This window comes from Nasonia vitripennis, chromosome 3 (assembly GCF_009193385.2).
Source record: "Nasonia vitripennis strain AsymCx chromosome 3, Nvit_psr_1.1, whole genome shotgun sequence".
In the NCBI taxonomy this organism is placed as follows: Eukaryota; Metazoa; Arthropoda; class Insecta; order Hymenoptera; family Pteromalidae; genus Nasonia; species Nasonia vitripennis.
In genome coordinates this window covers 21,726,183-21,744,260 of record NC_045759.1, presented here as the reverse complement: position 1 = coordinate 21,744,260, position 18,078 = coordinate 21,726,183, and the positions used below count along the sequence as shown (strand labels likewise).

Here is an 18,078-nt window from a genome sequence, read left to right as displayed (position 1 = left end):
CCTTAAATTTGCAAAGTGGATACGCCTCGAATCGACAGTCGACCTGTTTCGACCTCGGACAAGAGATAAGAGACTTATTCACTTTGGGAGCGCGTAATAACCAATTAATTTTCTACTAATATGAGTATTTCTAAACTAGTTTATTTAAAAATGGCCGATGTATTTAAATTTAAAGATAAAGCTAATAATAATAATCTTGTTTGTGATGCAACGCCTGATGCTCCACGATCGGAAAATAGCAATTCTGTTTACGATCGACCAAATTTAAGCCAAGAAGACCAACAACGAAAGAACGAACAAAATATACCATTCATTAACAATAATGAAACTTCGTCGACAAATTCAACAAGTGATAAAAGTGATAAACCAAAATCGAATGGTCCAAATTACTCAAAACCGAGAACCAAGAAAAAATCCAAGCCAATAAATACATTTTATAACATTGTTAATTCTGAGAATGTGAAAATTGGGCCTACTACTGTGCACACATACAACTTGAATAATTTTCAGAATTTTGATCCTTCAGCATTCAATAGAGCTAAAGAACAGGACAAAGAAGAACTGAGACAAATGTTGCCACATATACAGGCTTTTAGCAAAAGCAAACAGGTAGTCACAATAGAAGATATGCTGTTGATAAAAACGCATCTTGGCAATGGCTGGAAAAAAGTTGCTAAAAAAATTGGATTTTCCAAGGGTGAAATAGATCAATTTATAGAAGATTACAAGCACAAAGGAGGCATCGGTGAAGTTATATACAAACTTTTGGTAGCCTGGAAGAATGCACATACCCAAGACGCAACTATTGGACAGCTGATTGAAGCTATGTGGAAGTCAATGGAATATGAATGTGTTGAAAAACTAGCGATGGCTCATAATATTGAAGCTTAACACATATATATGCTCTTCGTTTGAGCTTGCTATACATTTGAGCTTATAAGATATATTTTTTATTAAATTTTGTATTCGACTGTAACTAGAATTGTTACCTACTTAATTAGGACAGAAGATTGTATTATAAAATATTTGACAAATGATATATGTATATTTATATTTAAGATAGTTATATGTTGAAAAATGTAAAAATTTTATACAAATACAGGATTTGTAATCAAAAATAAAAAGAATTACTTATGTTTCATAATTATTGTCTTTTACTGAATTGAATGATTTTTATAAATTGATTTAATGTAGTATATTCTCTTAATTGGCAAAAATATTGCATTTTTGCTATTGGTATATAGCAAATTTCTGTACATATAAGTCAACTTATATTCCTTAATTTAGCAACTAATCTAATCAAGTCTTGTTCTTCATTCAAAGTTCATCTTTGTTGTAGTCATCAATACCATCACTATGATCATCCTCATAATCATCATCATCATCTAAATCCTCTGGAAAATCTTCGCAATATTCTGCTGCTTCTGTACAAATTTCAGCTTTAGGATTCTTAATTTTTTTGCTTATCACTTCTATAAATGTTTCCTCATGCTCATTCACAATATCTGTACACTAAAATTTAAAACAAAATTTAATATAAAATGTAATAATAGAAACGGTATTTTATTGAATTTATGAAAAGACTTACAAAATATTCTAAGCTCTTATTTAAATCACCGTCTTGTACAATATCTACTTCATTTATTAATGGGTTAACTCCACCATCTGACATCAGCTTAAGAAGTGTGAGTTTGCCATTTGATTTGTATGTTGCTCTAACGTAGTCTTCCATCCGTTTGCAAATAGAGTCAAGTAAATCAGAAAGGTGTACTTCTGACATAGATAGTGGTACCTGAATAAAGCATAGTTAAACATAAGTTGAAATATAGTAAGAATTATTACAATTTGAAAAATACAATCTAAAACTTAATTACAAACATACCTTTTTATGTACTGTATTTCCTTTTGAATCCAATCTATATTGTCCAATTTCTATTTCCTTTGTTGGGTCAATTTTACTCACTTCATATTTAAATTCGTCAACAATTGTTCTACAAACTTTAAAAAAATACAAATAAACAAATGTTAATTCAACAACAGCAAATTAAATTTAGATATTAAATATTGTATGTTATTTATATATTCTTCTTATTATTTCATACCTAGACAGCGTACTTGCTTCAAATTGACATGGTTTGCAAGAGCTGTGCCCACTAGGAAGACGGCAATAAAATAGATTAAAAACTTCATTTTGAAATAAATAATAATTTAACAACTATGTACACGCCAGGGATGTATTGTTAAAAGTAGTTTGGCTGCTCTAGAAAAATCACATTTTAGTGCTGTTATTACATATGTACACGTGTCGTTTGTCAACCAAAGCATACACTCCTAGATTTCAGCTGAGTAGGGAAGGTTTAAAAGAAATCCGATCACTGATTGGTAGACGTCTCGTCTTAACGCGATTTGATTGGAAGATTTTAAAAACGTTCTCATCAAACACTTGCGTATACCTACCAATCGAAAAACGACATGTTAACTATGTGTCAACAATCTGTAGACACTTGTCTATAACTAATCGTAATGAAATAATCTCAATTTTATTTTCTATGGAAATATGTATGTAGATTTTTTCTTATTTTTTCTTCCAAAAAAAATTGTAATTGTCATGAAAACTGTCATTTTTGACACTGATTTAACCGATATGACAAGTAAAATATCTAAAGCTTTTGACGATTGTGATGAAGTTTGATATCATTATACTTAGTTTAAATATCAAGAAATGAAATTTAAAATCAATGAACAACAATTATTAAAATATTGCCACAAGAGACACATTTTTTGCTTTATCATTTGACTGTTGAATTTCCCGCCAATTTGAGTTTACGAATTTTTCTCGCGTGCCGCCACAGATGTAGTTCTCTTATATATCTATATATATGTATAATTCATGTGCAGACTGCAGAGTGGCGCTGTAGTCTAATATATGCACTATAGCAGCCTATAAATATATATATATATATATATATACGCATTACCTATATATATACCTATAGCAGTTCCGAATGATACTTCCGATTCCCGGCAACCCGGAATTTCATAACACAGCATTTGAGGTTAAACTTGTAAAGCTGCCAGTTCTTATAGAATCACAATGTCGGTATAAACAAACATTTAGACGATATTGAAAACTTGACACTATTAATCTAAAAACTTATTGAAAACAGTTCTCAGTATGGTAAGTTATACTATTCCGTGTGAACAAGAATTTTCATTAATCCCGCTAAGTATTGGATAAGAAATTTTACTCATAATTATTTTTTTTAGTATTCCTTGATACATAAAACTGAAAATGCTCATGAAGATAGCATTTGGACTTGTGCTTGGGGTTGCCCAAAAAAGAAGAAGGATACCACTATAGACAACGAAGATTCAAGGTAAAAAAGAAACCTTATTGTTTTGTCTTTTAAAATTTGTATTTTCTCTATTCAAGTATTACATTTACAGAGATTCTATGCACTCAAACGATGATGAATCGAGTGAATATGTCATTACTGGTTCGGTTGATGATACTGTTAAAGTTTGGGAACATCAAAATGGAAGTCTTAAACTTAAGCACAAACTTACTGGACATTCATTAGGAGTTGTATCCGTAGCAGTGAATTCTGACGGAACAAGTAAGAATAAATGCCTCTTAACCAAATGTTTTAATTCATCAGCATCATAAAAACATTTTTTTTTAATTTCCAGAATGTGCTTCCAGTTCTTTGGATTCAAGTTTAAGAGTATGGGACTTGGAATCTGGAGAAAAAATATTCAGCATAGAGGTTGGCCCAGTCGATATATGGACAGTTTGTTTTTCACCAGACGACAAGTATATAGTGTCTGGTAGTCATGCTGGTAAAATTCACTTATACAGTGCAGAAAATGGTAAACAAGAGCAAAGTTTGGATACAAGAGGAGGAAAATTCACACTTAGCGTAGCTTACGTAAGTATTTTAAAATCTTAGTCTTTATTTTCACATAAATTACGATTTAAAAATAAAAATAATAATTGATTTTAGAGCCCGGATGGTAAATACATAGCTAGTGGAGCTATAGATGGAATTATTAATATTTTCGACGTTGCATATGGAAAAGTATTACAAACATTGGAAGGTAAAAATATTGTTTAAATCTTTAACATTTTATTTAAAATTCAAGATTAAATCTCAATGTTAAATATTCCACAGGACATGCTATGCCCATTCGATCTCTTTGTTTCTCACCTGACTCCCAGCTTTTGTTGACTGCTAGTGATGATAGCCATATGAAATTATATGACATGTGAGTATAAAAGTCAAAGTTTCCACAACTGATATGTGTATAATAGTACATTATTCACGGCTTAATAATAGCCACTTTATTTCCTGAAAAGTGGGACTAAAGTAGTTTTTATTCCTTCATATATTTTTTTCTTGCATTTACGGGAATAAAATATATGAGGGAATAAAAAGCTACTTTAGTCCCGCTTTTCAGGGAATAAAGTGGCTATTATAATTAAGCCGTGAATAAATATTTTAATGAATACATTTTAAATTATTATTTGGTTGCTACATTTGCAGAAAGGATGCTAATGTAGCAGGAACTATGTCAGGACATGCTGCATGGGTACTTGGAGTTACATTTGCACCCGATGGCCAAAAGTTTGCTTCTAGCAGTTCAGATCATACTGTCAAAGTTTGGGAACTGGCACAACGTCAATGCTTACATACCTTTCGTGAGCATACTGATCAGGTAATAAAAATTACCATAATCTACAAATTTAAATTAATACAAATTCATTGGGTTAAAATTTAATAAATTTTAGGTCTGGGGAGTTAAATATCATCCTTCAAAAAGCAACTTGCTTTTATCGGTAGCTGAAGATAAAGCTATTAATTTATATGAACATCCAGAGTAACTGAACATGTGTATATATTGTAAATTTTATAATATTAAGGACATAAAAAAAGAAAATAAAGATTTTTTCATAAAAATTGCTTTTTAGTTATATAAGGACAGCAAATAAAAGTTAGTTGTTAACTAGAAATTTTATTTTTTTGATCGATAATAATATACAAATTGAGTGAGTATCGATCAAACTTGAGACACACTGACAAATATATTAAGAGCTTATAAACTATGTTTGTTGAAAGAGAAAAATTTATAAACCATGATTATTCAATGCAATTTATTTAGCATACAGACCAAAATTACTTTTATACATACATATTAGATAATGAGAAACTCAGAACCCCAGATATATTCCAAGTTGGAAGAATTAACTTGAGTTAATTCGAACTGGAAATAGGGATAATTATATTCTTCCAAAATGTTAGGAATTTTTTTTTATAAAATACTACATTTTTGTTAGTAGTAAAATATTCAGAGAAAATTAGATATTAAGTAATTTTACAATTTATGGCAAAAATATTATAAGTTAAATAATTTAGGACATTAGTGCATAAATAATTAAAATTTCGCGTAATTTGGCCGGTATGTATAGGACAAACATAGCTTGTACGAAAAATGCAGCATTATACATTTATTTGAAATTTTATATGTGTTGTTTTTATGTCAAAGTTAAATAAAAGTATAGACTAGAAAAAAATAGTTTCATTTGCTATATTTTATGATTCAATTCAAATTGATCTAGGCATACATTTACTGAAACTTATATTAAGTCTTATAGTTTATAAATATACATCACGAAAATTTATTAAAAAGAAAAAAAATTAAATAATTAATTTTTTTACCGTCATGTATTACTATCAGTCTTAAAAAAGTAAGAATTTGATACTAGGGAGTTTCAGTACCGTAATATTTTTGACAAAAATGAAGAAATAGGGAACAAAAACTTTAGCATTTATATTAACTCAAAGTTATTTCTGTGTATCCCTAGTCGATTTTCGGATGTACAATCATTGTATTGCAAGCTTCTCGTGCAATTGCTTTTAGATTTACCGCTAAACTTTTTCTACATGTTTTTTTTTATTTATTTTTTATATACAGAGAGTTAATAAATTATCGATGTTGCATTTGTCTGTAATATCGATAACCGACTCGACACTTACAGAATTCACTCGACTCGTCGCTTATATACACACAGCTTAACAACGTGTCAAGTTTTTTTATACTAAATAAAATTTTTTGGCATGGGTCTATGCTTATTTAATTGTTAGTTGACTTAACGATGTGCATTTCAATGGAACAAAATAAATCACTAAATTAAGCCTTTTTTACGTAAATTAGAAACCATTCAAATACTTAATAAAAATGTAACCATTTAATTATAAATAATGAGTTATAAATGAAGGTCTAATTAAATCAAGGCTAAATAGAATATTTTCGTAAACTATAGACTGAATAACTCGAAGCCTAACAAATCAACTTGAACAAAAAAAAAAAAAAAATTGTCATCGTCCAGTCAAAACACAACTTCTTAGTATTATTTGTAGAGTATTAAACTGTTGTCTCTGTTAGAAAATCTCATTGATTAAGTTATCTGCAATTGATCTTTCAAAATAGCGAAAGTCAATGAGATATCAAATCTTCTCAGGTTTCTATTATATGCAGATTAGATCTTGTAAAATATCAAAATAAAGTAAATTACGATCGTGTAGAATAAGAATGAATCGGTAACTTTTCCTTTTTGATATAAATTATGGCATTTCAACAGTGATTGATACAAATCGATGTTATCATTAAGCTTGCGTGGTGAGCATTTTATGTTTTGAATTATTTAACTAAAAATATTAATAAATAGACGTATAAGTAATCTACAAACCATTTTCAGGAAACTCTATTAGGTACTGTAATTAATATTTATAATAATTTCAGTTATTTGAATAAGCAGTGTCAATTCTACTAAATCGTAATCGACTTTATAATGAAAAAACGAGCAATTTCTAATAAAAATATTTCTCAACCTAAGAAAAACGTATAAACGAACTTGATAAGGGTTTCGAAAATCTCTTAAGTAGGAAAAATCGACCCTCATACAGTAGTCACTTCTCCAGAGATGGAAATTAAGTCTTGACTCGGATTTACCGAATCTCCAGTGACACCCTCGAAAGTGGAACTTCTAAATAATCTGCAAGTTTCTTCTTTCTCCTCTTGTGGAGAGTCGATTTGGGTAGGCGCCCGCTTTGGCGTTATCCATTGTCTAGTGTCAGGCTTTTCGAAGCGCTGTTTATTTTTATTTTCCTCGACTTTTTTCCACAAAGTAGCGATCTTGCTAGTAGCTTCCTTTACCATTTTACGAGTTCCCTGATTCGAGGCATTTGAGATAATACTCGAATTGCTATTTGATCGCTGACCTAGTGAAACTTTGCGAGGAATACCGCTCTCGTTGGTAGGGGCTATTTGATTGTTAGAAGATGACTTAATCACCGCACTTCCAAGATTCGTGGATGACCGTTTGGCTATAGTTGGAATACCGGTAGGTGTGGTAATTTTCTCTGCACTTGCCGTTTTTGTGAGCTTTGATGGATTGGATCTCACGGGAGTTCGCATGGAAATCTTGGATTTTACGTGAACTGGTGATGTTTTTGCTGGTATTTTCGAAACTACAACAATGACAAAAGCAGAATGAATTGTAAGTGCATAATAATTATTTAAAGCTAAGATCTTAAAAAATAACGATTTAAGTTTAATGAAAGAAACATTGGTGAAACTTACTCGGGGTTTCGGACTTAGTTTGAAAATTCGATTTGCAAGGTGACATCGGTAAAACCATAGGAGCATTTTCCATTTCAGGTTCATCCTTGGTAAATGTGCCTTGTCTCTCCAATTTAACTGGAGTAGACATCATCTTCTGCGGTATCGAGCTTCGTTTAGCTGAATAATTAGCACTGGCTACTCTTTTTTCTGTAGCTGGAGCAGTATTGGTATTTTTCGCTGGGCTATTCGATTTCTGTAAGCTATTGTTCTGCCTAAGCGTCGTAGCTCTAGTTGCTCGTACGATTGGCGAAGTATTGCTACGATTGACAAGCGACGTTTGCTTTAGGGGAGACGACTGTGGAGTTGACTTTCTTGTGTTCGGCGTCGAGTATAATGGTTTTCGACGGCCTCGAATGCCTTTTGGGACTTCTTGCTCCGATTTGTCCGATTCAACACTCAAGTCTCTCGAAAGTGTACCTGGTTTTACAATTCGCGGGCCCTTTAATTGTTGATTTTCATCTTTTTCACACGAATCGTTTTCACTCTCTGATTGCGAATCGTCGAGATCAACCTTATCATATATTGTGAAATTCTGTTCTGTGTGCTCAACTGTGTATGAAATAAGATGAGACGCTACTACGCCGGCTGCTTCTTCTTGCTCTTCTTCATCATTATGAACTTGACTATACTTCTTGGAGACGCCATTTGTAAGACTTCTTTTATCATAGGTTGCAAACCTGTTTTCATTCATATTTTCGGTTTGAACATTAGAATAGATAGTAGTCTTAGTAGGTGACGATGGTTCTTCTTGTTTTTCAGTAGTTTCTTCATCACACTGAGCGTTGGTAGCTTTTGTTTTGATTTCATGATCAGGGCTTTTAGTAAATTTAAAAGTCTTGGTAGCGCTACCAAATTTCCTCAAAGTTGGAATTCCACTTTTTACTAAGGATTGTATACTATTCTTTTCAGGAGTTGGTATTTTCGAAGGCTCACTTTCCAAAGAATTATGAGCAGTTTTATCGAGAACAGGAGTCTCTAAAACCTGAGTTTGAAATCTTGCTCTGTCTTCCTGTCTACGCTGCTTCGGCGTTAATTTCGAAAAAGGTGAGCATTTTCCAGCATAGATTTTCGGACTAGTTGAATTCGTTTGCTCCTGTTTCTTAAGATCTTCTTGCTCCCTTTTAACGCGCTCAGCTGCAATAGTGTAAGTCTTGTATCTTTCTTTAGCTAGCTGCCTCTTCTGTTTTGGCGTCATTTGACCTGATTCGACAATTTTGAAAAATAGGATTTAATAAAAGATCATAATTTGAATAAAAGTAAATGCTTTCCTTACGAATAAATGCCATATTACCAGGGTGATTTTTGTAGAGGCGCTTTTTAGGGGTGGATTCCACTGAGCTACAATGATCACTAGAAAGTAGACTAGCTGCCTCATCGGTATCATTGGCTATTTCCTCGATACGTTCATCAAACACGCAGTGGGTTGCCTCCTCGCTATAAAATTCTGCATCAATACATAGAGTATCACTGCAGTTAGTGTTTACATCAACTGTCGAATCGTCCATCTGGCTCACTTCGTTAAACAACGAAGGAGGATTAATGTTTTCTAATCGTTCACTCAAACTGTTATTTCCACTAGTTTGCATTGTCTCAGCGTATCTGGATTTAAAAGAAAAAATTGCATGATAATTAAGTTTACATTTTGCTGGATGAATTCATATTTGTAAATTAATTTTACCTCATGCAAGTCATGGAAAGAACGTTAGCGACCGGCTTTATTAGGTCAAAAACAGGATCCCCGCTGCTAGTCAAGCTGTGCGAGTCGTTATTATCGTCCTTGGTAACATCTGCGATTTCAGATGTGATACTTTCCACACTCAACATACTGTTTTCCATATCACCAAGATCCAGCAATTCATCCATTATTGACGGTGGCTTTACATTTTCCAGTTGAGAGATATTTCCGCTATTGCATTCGTTCAAAAGGTTTTCTAGACTACTAGTGCGATTCTGTCCATGACTTAATGCGCGACGAGCAACGACTCCGGTAATGGGCAAAGATTTCTTTCTACCAATAGATTGCATCAGCGGAAGAGAACTTGAATAAGCACGACTTTTATCTGAAAATGAAGAGTCATATTCAATTTTCAACCATGTCAAACCATGTCAAAGTTATTATTATATAAATCACTGAAAAAGTTACCTGCAGAGTTATCGCCGTTATCTGTGACGCCTCCGATGCTTGCCGTCAAAGATATGAGACTTCCCATGGTAGAAGGAGGGTTTATTGCATCAAGATCAAGAGAAGTCAAACTAGTTCTGTTTGCTTCAGCACTCATAGCTTCAGCTAGTTTGATCGCTTCTCTCTCGATGATTTTTGAGTCTGTCATTGAATCCGGAATACTACGATCTTCTTCTTGCAAGTCACTTTTGAAAGAAGAAACCAGGGGCGCGCTCACACTAATGCTAGGGAACGAAACTTCATTTGGTGAATCTTCGTTCCACGTGTCGCTAAGCAAACTAGCCTTCATAGCGCTAGATTCGCGTTCACGCATTGCTTCGGTTTGCTGAACTAAAGCAGCCGTTAAACGATCGAGTGAAGCTATCATGGCATCTGGATCTCGCTGTCTTCGGTATTCGTCTTGAAGTCTGTCTGTAACCTCGATCTAATTGAAAAAACACAAAAATTGTAATAACATTTATTGTGCACATTACGTTATTAAATAAGTAAACTTCAAGTGTCTTTACCGTATTTGAACCAGATTTATAAATGTTGTCAATGTTACTGCTGGCATTCACAGTTTGTTTTGATGCATCTATATCATCTCTCCCAAGAGAAGATTTTACAGCCGCACCGTTTTCAATTGATGATAATAGTGCTTCAGGCTTTGAGATTCCAGATTTAATACATATTTCCAATAAAGCTTGCTCTGATCTTTCGATCGAATCGAAAGATTCACAACTACCCGACTTCGACGTAGCAGCAGTATGTGTCTGATCCGTCAAGTTTTCTATCAATTCGCCGCTATCCTTCTGGATTTTATCAAAACGAGACTCTTTGTCGTCGACAGAAACGAAACTTAGTGTTGAAGAACACTGCTGAGAAACGCTACAGTCATCATTGTCATTCTGACCTGCTTTTCTAAAGTCCTTTTCAAGAGTGTAAGTTTCTTGGACTGTATAATAGTCATTAGTATACGTTATTTCACTGCGATCTCCCTCATCTTGTAATTCTTGCTGATCCACCGATTCAAGAGACGTTAGGGGAGTAGTCTATGAAATAGTAATAAATTAGAAATCAACAATACTCAATAATAAGTGTGATATTTGAAAAGGAAAATTTACGTACTTGGTTTCCTGATATTACATCCTCGTTAACGTCATGAATTTCGATGTCATTTAACTTGGTAGTGGTTGCGTACCTTGCGAGATTATTCACAGATTGGTCGCGGAAGCCATCTGCGAACGCCTCATAGCGTGAATTGTTTATTCCCTTTGGCTTGGATTCATCGATTATTTTAGGCTCGACTCCAACCAACGAACTTAGACTAGGCACTCCGGAACTTTCTCCCAACTTACGTTCTTCAAAAATAGCGCTGTCGCTCTCTAGCGATCTACCTGCTTCTAAAGTTAATGTACTTTCTAGGGGAAGAAACAAAATTACGTTGAATAAAGCCCAACAGGCGTGAGGGATGTTTTAAAGTTAATTAATCAATGGGCTTACCAGAAGTTGTAGATCTAACCGAATCTGCTCTTGAACTAGCTCTGCTAATTAGAGACTGTGGTTTATTTTGGCCAGTAAGCGTCGTATTTAAAGTAAAATACTTTGATCCGTTAGACGATATAGTCGAATTGGAATCTAGACTTTTTCTACAGAAACCTCTTGGTCTACCATCCTCAAGCAGATCAGAAGCAGAAGATGCTCTAGAGGAATTTAACGAACTTTGGTAAGGTGTTCCTTCAGTACAGCTAGTTTTGACGTTATCTTGTTCTTGGTCTGTGCCCGTGAAGTACGCCGAACTTTGCTTATCATCATCTGAAGTATGGTCTAGATACTTAAGACTGTAATCCGTTGGTTGATCCAAATCTGTTTCAACAATATCGTTAAACGGATTCGCGATCGGTGATGTAATTTTAGCATTATTCAAAGGAAGATTACTATTTGAGACGACGTTGAACGGTGATGTCGACTTGGCTCTTGCAAAACTATACGAATTTAGGTCTGGATTGGCACCGACTTTTGAATTTGCGGAATCGCAGGAATGCGTCATTGATAGATTGTCTTCAACTGACGAATGCAATAAACCCTTTGAACATGCCACATCTTGATTGGGCGCGGTGGCCCATGATATTGTCGAAGAGCTGCACTTCAATCCGCGCAAATCCGGCAACGGTTCTCCGGGTTTCAAGCGTTCCGGTATAGCGTGCATATATCGCAACGTGTACTTTTTTTCTGATAATCCTGAAAATATAAGTTTTACGTTAATATTATGCTTTTATTCGACTAATTGCATATATTTAAAAAAGCATACCTTTTGAGCGTCTATCAGAGGGAGCACCACTGTCAAAGTTGATAGCCGAGTGCAACGATGCCGATTGCTGTTTCATTTGAAGCTCAGACGGTGACATTGCCTTTCGTGCTTGACGATTAACTTTTTCAAAAACCGTGTCTGAATGTGTACTGGTAACTGAACGCATGGATTCTCTGCTCTCACTTCGGGAGAACGTGGAAAATTTGAGTCCGGAAGGTCCTGGTTGACCAGAGACTGAAGGGGGAATCTCCGCTGGACGAAAAGACTTGACGGTTTTGTTGGACGTATCGAGGAAGGTTGAGTCTATTTTAAATGTAAACTTTTCATCTTTGCTCAAAGGAGATGTGCTGGGTTCAATATTATCACAGGTCTCTGCCAAGTTTTGATCGATTTCTTGCTCGAGGGCCTTTTGTCTACAAATTGCGACACAAACAGTAGATGATTTATTGCGAGGGAAATAATTTTTTTTTATTAGAAAAAATATTTTGTTTAATAGCGTACCTTCGCGCTGTTAGGCTTGGTAAAGTCGGAAGACCAAGTCCTCGCGTAGTGGAATCCATATGAACGAGATTACTCCCGTTTGGACGGGCGCTAAGAAGATTTTTCAGCGCTGCACTAGAGCCCATCGATATCATCTTGTGTTTAGAATGAATAAGACTCCGCAGCATAGGAACAGCTCCGAGATCCCAGAGTAAGCGCTGATCTTGAGGACACCGCGCAGAGAGATTCCAAAGGGCACCGCAAGCATTGCTCACAACTGTCAAGCTCGGCGAACGTAACTGTTTCAAAAGTACCTACGGCCCAAAAAGTAATTTGTTAGCAAATTCAAACGAGAAGCAAGATTCGACGTTGCGATGAATGGTTTACCTGAAGGCATCCACGTTCGCGTACGATCGCCCGATAGTCATCCCTTACAGCTATATGACTGGATACGTTTCTCAATATACCGCCAGCATTCTCTACGATTGCCAACGTTTTCGAAGGAGCGTTATAAGTGAGCATATCGACGAGGAAAGCCAGTGCACCCTCTACCGCGCAAATGTCCATTTTGTTTGTGCTGCAATGAGCTGAAAGATTCCACAGAGCCGACAAAATAGATTTAAGAGTAGATTCTTTTCGACCCTCCATTGCAGCTTTCATAAGGCCAACGACAGCGCCGACTTGGCGCAAGGTTTGCTTGCTACTACTGTCCGCTCTCCAGGAAAGATTGCGCAGAACACTGGCTGTGACTTGCCTCAAGTCATCGCTTGGACTAGCAAGCTGTGAGACCTGTTTTGAATGCAATACGTACGTACTTAGTTATATGGATTGAAGAATAAATAATAGATTACCGAATGCTTCGAAACACTTACCAAGGCTTTCATAAAGTCTCGGAAGGAGCAAAGCAGAGACTTATTATTCCCATCTCCAAAAGTAAGATTAGTCAGAGCCATGCCTGCATAGCGCCTCAAAGTAATGCAGTTGGGATCGTCAGACTCACTGCCGTGCACAGTATGGTCCATCTGAATGAGTTCAGCGACTGCATGCAAACCGCCAAGCTGGCACATGGCATGCCTGTGAGCTTCATCAAAGGACAGCTTCATCAAAGCAGCAATGGTTGCACCTGGATGGCTCTCCAAGTCATCCAGAGGCTGTCCACTATCAAGGGAATTCCTGAGAGTCTGACAGTAGTCGCGCAACTGCTCGAGCAGCCGTAAAACTCGAGCTTCGCGCCGGCTCGTCTTCTCATCGTTCTTCGCGTGAACAATATTGTAGAGAGCTCGAGAGGCACGTTCGCGAGTTTCGGGGTCTTGTCCTGGCGCGTGGATTAGTTGAACGAGAAGAGGTAGGCAGCCAGACTGCCGCATGACCGTACAACTGTCCACCGAGTTGCTCATGGACAGCAGGGTAGCGCTCATGTCCTCGCGGCCTTCGGTACTGCCCAGCATACTCAGGAGACTGTAGACCACGTCCATCTTGGCACCCAGACGTCGCTGACCCTGCATTCCCGGCGCTGGCGATTTTGATCCGGCTCCCGAGGCCGATGACGAGAAGCTCATCATGCTCAAGAAGTCCTGCATCAGTTAAGAAGCTTAGTTATGAAATATCGATCGAGCGAATGTATACACACAACATAAGAAAATACGAATCTCTTACGTTCTCGTTGGCAGAGCCGGCAATCGGTTGTCCAGCCGAAGCCGAAGAGTGAGTCGAACTCCATGTATCATCTGGTTTGGCTGGCCAAGAGACTTGGCTGGGAAGCGAGGTTTGAGACCTTTGACACTGCAACTGCAGGGAAGAACTTGGACGACTATCCTCCTCGGTGCTACTCCCGTCGAACTGTTGATAGGTTTGTGCAGTTTTGGCAAACAACTGCAAGAGAAACACAACGAACGCCACGAGTATTACTACACTGATCCAGGAAAAGTGGCCCTTTGGGATCGAGCCCTTATAACCTAAAAGCTAATCGTGGGTGCAGCCTAGGGGCGGCGCAGTACTTGTGCAGCGCCTATGCGATATACCTATAGTTCTATACGCATGTGTATATCACTATACAGGGTGGAGAGAGGGGAGGAGTCAGGAGCTCTGCGCACTGCGCGAAATCAATACCGCAATAGTCCTGCGCTCTACGACGTTGACGTGCTTACCTATATATCTGCCGTCTGCTATCCTACGGCGGCTAGATGGATAAATTACCTATAGACACTCACCTGAGGTATTGGAATGCTTTGAAGCTGTTGAGTCGAGCTACTGCTGCTGCTGCTGGACTGCTCGGGACCGGTTGACTCGATCTGCAGCGAGCTCGCCGGTCTCGAGGACGACTTGCTCGTCGGGTTGAAAACCCCGAAGCTGTTGCTTCCGAACAGCACGTCCTCGCGCGGCCCATGCAGCGACACTGGACGTCGTCGCTCCTGCTGACCGCCATCCTGCACATTATCAAAATGACACGTTCTTGTAGTAAAAGGCATGAATCACCACGTTTCGAAAGGATATCATTACAACTCTCTCTCTCTCTCTCTCTCTCTCTCTCTCTCTCTCTCTCTCTCGTGCGCGCGCGCGAGCTCGAATTTATCGTTATTATTATTTCACTGCCAAGAGACCTTGTTCGTCCTATATCTGGGCAGAATCTTGGCATGGCCGTAAGAGTCCTTGCTCGTGACGTTCTCGTCGCGATCTTCGTCGTCGTCGTCGTCTTCGACCTCGTCCTCGTTCTCCTCGGATTCGGCCTCGTCATTGGCCTGACGTCGACTGTTGGTCTGCATGACGAGACTGCGAAGTCGGTTCTTCTCCGTTTTGGCGAATTTGCTGATGTTGCTCGTCGCGCTATTGTTGTCCTGATGATGAAGCCTCGTCGCTGCGTTGTTGTGGAGCTGCAGCGTGGAGGACTTGGGCACGGGAATCATCGTGCCACCCGCCGCTGGCATGATGACGATCTTGTCCCGTCGTTTTTTGCGTCTCCTTATCATCGCAACATGGCTTATCGAGCCGATCGGAAAAGTGCCATCCGAGACAGCGAAGTACAAGACAGGGCCGGGGCCGCAGTCTGACTGAAGAGCGAAAGAGAGAGACTGCGAGAGAGAGAGAGAGAGCGAGACGAGACGACGGCGGGGTTCGCGCAGGCGTCAAAGCAAAGATTATTTCCAGAGCCGAAATACTTTATTCTTCTTGCTGCTCTGTGCAAGGCTCATCGATCATTTGTATTTTTTAAGGCTTTTCCGATCATTCTTTGTTCACACCCAGGCATTCCAAGCGAAGAGAGAGAGAGAGGGAGAGAGGGAGCAGTAATTGGAACAACAATAAGAAACGACGTTCCAATACACGTAGTGGGGTAGTTTACACTATGCACACACGCGCGCGCGGTGCGGCCGCACACGTTTTTCAATCAATACTCTCTCCGCGAGGAGAGAAAGCTACAAATAATTGCGCTTACCGTGGGGAATAGATGTTGATTTTTCTTGCGCCAGGCAATGAGTCGCGAGGTCGGGTCTCCGGGTGGAATTTTCAGCGTGACGCTTTCGCTGCTCTCGGAGAGTCTCAGCAGCGGCCTGTTTACACCCGCGAGAAATGACAAGAATACGATTATGCAATGCAGTTATTGAAATAGAGAAAAAACGTAAAATACAGCAGAACAATATATAGCGATGTATCGTACTTTGGCGGAAGAGGCAGCGTCTGACTAGCTTCGATACTGAGTCTACTGCTCGGCGACTGCTCGCTCAGCTCTACAAAAAGGACACGTGCGTGAGCTAGCTATAGCTGCGGCGATGCGTATAAACATTCCTATATAGAACCGCTAGGATAATGATTATATACCCCTCTCGTAGTTCTTGTGTATCGATGCGAGACTATGATCGACCCTGGCGAGATCGTCGGCGTTGAAGGAAAAGTCCGAGCTCTCCAGCTGCTCGTTGCTGAGCTCTCGAACCTGCTCGAGCAGCTCCTCATAGCTGGACACCGGCAGGCTACTCGGCGACGACGTCATCGCGTACAAGCTCCTCTCTACTGTTGCTCGGACACTTTTTTCCAGCCATCTACCTATATATTCATCATCGGTCAATTTTTTTTCAACACCATTATAGGTGTGTATTGTGTCTCTCATAGTCTAAGTATAGGTAAAGCCGCGATGCCAGCTCATTGTTATTCCGAAGACGACGGGGCGTTTCGTAGCGCGCGCGCGCGCGCGAGACAGAGACAGGAAGTGTGACTCCTTTATTAGGTATATGTCCAAGTGTCTGACGCGAGGATATGGAGAAAAATATTTCCATTTCTATTATACTCGCGGAGTCGAGAGGTGCATACACGCACGAGCTACAATTACAGCGGCTTACGTAAACGTAGAAAGCCACGAATCTCGCGTCGGAGGGAAGAAGATGAAACGACACACGTATATATACATTTCTCTGTGTGTGTGTGTGTGTGTATTGTGCGCTGGGAGCGAACTCGAGAACATAACGCAGCGCGTTTTCTTATTTAGACCGAAAAGTCGAGCGCGCGGCGCGCGCGGCTCTTCGCTGCGTTCACAGCAGCCGCGAGAAAGGATACGGAATTAGCCGGCTACTCGCGACCCACTTATACACAGCGCTGTACGTATATATATATATACATATATATATACTCTCGGCACACACAGCTCTCTGCCTACACGACATTTTCTTACTTTTTCTCCGTACGCACAGAGAGCCCGCGTTATATATAGAGGCTTATACTCTTCGCGGCGGCGGCGGCGGCGTCTTGGAATTTCGGACGACTAACGGAAACGGAAGCGGAAAGAAAATTGTATCTTAGCTGAGTGTATACGGTTTATATATATATATATACACACACACACAGATATACAATATACCTGCGGACGGCTGCACGCTTGAGGGCGCAATAACGCACAGAGCCAAACACAGCAGCTCTCCTTGCAACTTTCCTCTCTTATTCTCAGCTGCCTCTTGCGATGATACGATGATAATCGGCTCTCACTCTGTGTGTATACACATCGAGTATCGCGCTACAAATTACTTGAAAATAAGACACTAATTCGATGCTGCAAAGGGCCTTCGCACTCGCGCGCACTTGTTCACGCACGCAGAGACTGCTCGGCACTGCACTGCGCGCTGAGTTGAAAGCTTATGCGCGTGGAAGAAAGTGAAAAAAAAAGTCTCGAGCTGTTTTATTCGGAGGAACTTTCTGCTTATATTCCGAGCCGCGAGTCGGCGGCGACTGCGCTCGCGTGCGTGTGTATGGATAAACTAAACTCTCTATACACTTGCAGCAGCAGCAGCAGCAGCAGCGGAGCTCTCGCCTCGCTCCCACTCGCACTGACTCATCCACTCTCTCTCTCTGCGCTGCTATATACCACTGATGTCGGCTGCTGTCTGCTCTGTAGTCCTGTCACTATCTCTCCAGACCCCCCTAGTCTACGCGGCCCCTCTGCCGCACGCACGCTATTATTGGA

The 18,078-nt window shown here is 38.9% G+C and overlaps 4 protein-coding genes across 6 annotated transcripts; 2 read left to right on the top strand and 2 right to left on the bottom strand.

Annotated features, from left to right (window-relative positions):
* Window positions 1-12: 12 nt before the first annotated feature.
* On the top strand, window positions 13-1,144 carry Imd (immune deficiency). Its single transcript, NM_001142438.1, has one exon. The coding sequence runs from the start codon at window positions 121-123 to the stop codon at window positions 889-891; it is 771 nt and encodes a 256-aa protein (NP_001135910.1). The 5' UTR covers window positions 13-120; the 3' UTR covers window positions 892-1,144.
* Cnpy2 (canopy 2 homolog) lies at window positions 1,038-2,332 on the bottom strand. Its single transcript, NM_001142437.1, has 4 exons — window positions 2,103-2,332; window positions 1,883-1,998; window positions 1,589-1,792; window positions 1,038-1,512 (listed from the first exon to the last, which is right to left on the bottom strand). The coding sequence occupies exons 1-4, from the start codon at window positions 2,188-2,190 to the stop codon at window positions 1,318-1,320; spliced, it is 603 nt and encodes a 200-aa protein (NP_001135909.1). The 5' UTR covers window positions 2,191-2,332; the 3' UTR covers window positions 1,038-1,317.
* Window positions 2,333-2,984: 652 nt separating this feature from the next.
* On the top strand, window positions 2,985-4,958 carry LOC100113839 (WD repeat-containing protein 61). Its single transcript, XM_001605382.6, has 8 exons — window positions 2,985-3,178; window positions 3,268-3,377; window positions 3,448-3,617; window positions 3,691-3,929; window positions 4,005-4,098; window positions 4,173-4,266; window positions 4,545-4,716; window positions 4,790-4,958. The coding sequence occupies exons 1-8, from the start codon at window positions 3,176-3,178 to the stop codon at window positions 4,880-4,882; spliced, it is 975 nt and encodes a 324-aa protein (XP_001605432.1). The 5' UTR covers window positions 2,985-3,175; the 3' UTR covers window positions 4,883-4,958.
* A 175-nt stretch (window positions 4,959-5,133) lies between these two features.
* On the bottom strand, window positions 5,134-17,999 carry LOC100118980 (adenomatous polyposis coli protein). 3 transcript variants are annotated; one of them, XM_008205249.4, is made up of 18 exons: window positions 17,479-17,999; window positions 16,449-16,670; window positions 16,288-16,357; window positions 16,066-16,180; window positions 14,846-15,061; window positions 14,292-14,507; window positions 13,508-14,209; window positions 13,023-13,424; window positions 12,657-12,949; window positions 12,156-12,568; window positions 11,348-12,085; window positions 10,973-11,265; window positions 10,372-10,896; window positions 9,827-10,289; window positions 9,362-9,743; window positions 8,975-9,282; window positions 7,642-8,883; window positions 5,147-7,529 (listed from the first exon to the last, which is right to left on the bottom strand). In XM_008205249.4, the coding sequence occupies exons 2-18, from the start codon at window positions 16,615-16,617 to the stop codon at window positions 6,958-6,960; spliced, it is 7,119 nt and encodes a 2,372-aa protein (XP_008203471.1). In that variant the 5' UTR covers window positions 16,618-16,670; window positions 17,479-17,999; the 3' UTR covers window positions 5,147-6,957. The 3 variants fall into 3 exon arrangements, with proteins under 3 accessions (XP_031783770.1, XP_008203471.1, XP_031783772.1); XM_031927912.2 differs by lacking the exons at window positions 16,066-16,180; window positions 16,288-16,357; window positions 16,449-16,670; window positions 17,479-17,999 and adding an exon at window positions 15,236-15,694 and having other exon boundaries at window positions 11,348-11,710; window positions 11,783-12,085; XM_031927910.2 differs by lacking the exons at window positions 16,066-16,180; window positions 16,288-16,357; window positions 16,449-16,670; window positions 17,479-17,999 and adding an exon at window positions 15,236-15,694 and having other exon boundaries at window positions 5,134-7,529.
* Window positions 18,000-18,078: the final 79 nt, after the last annotated feature.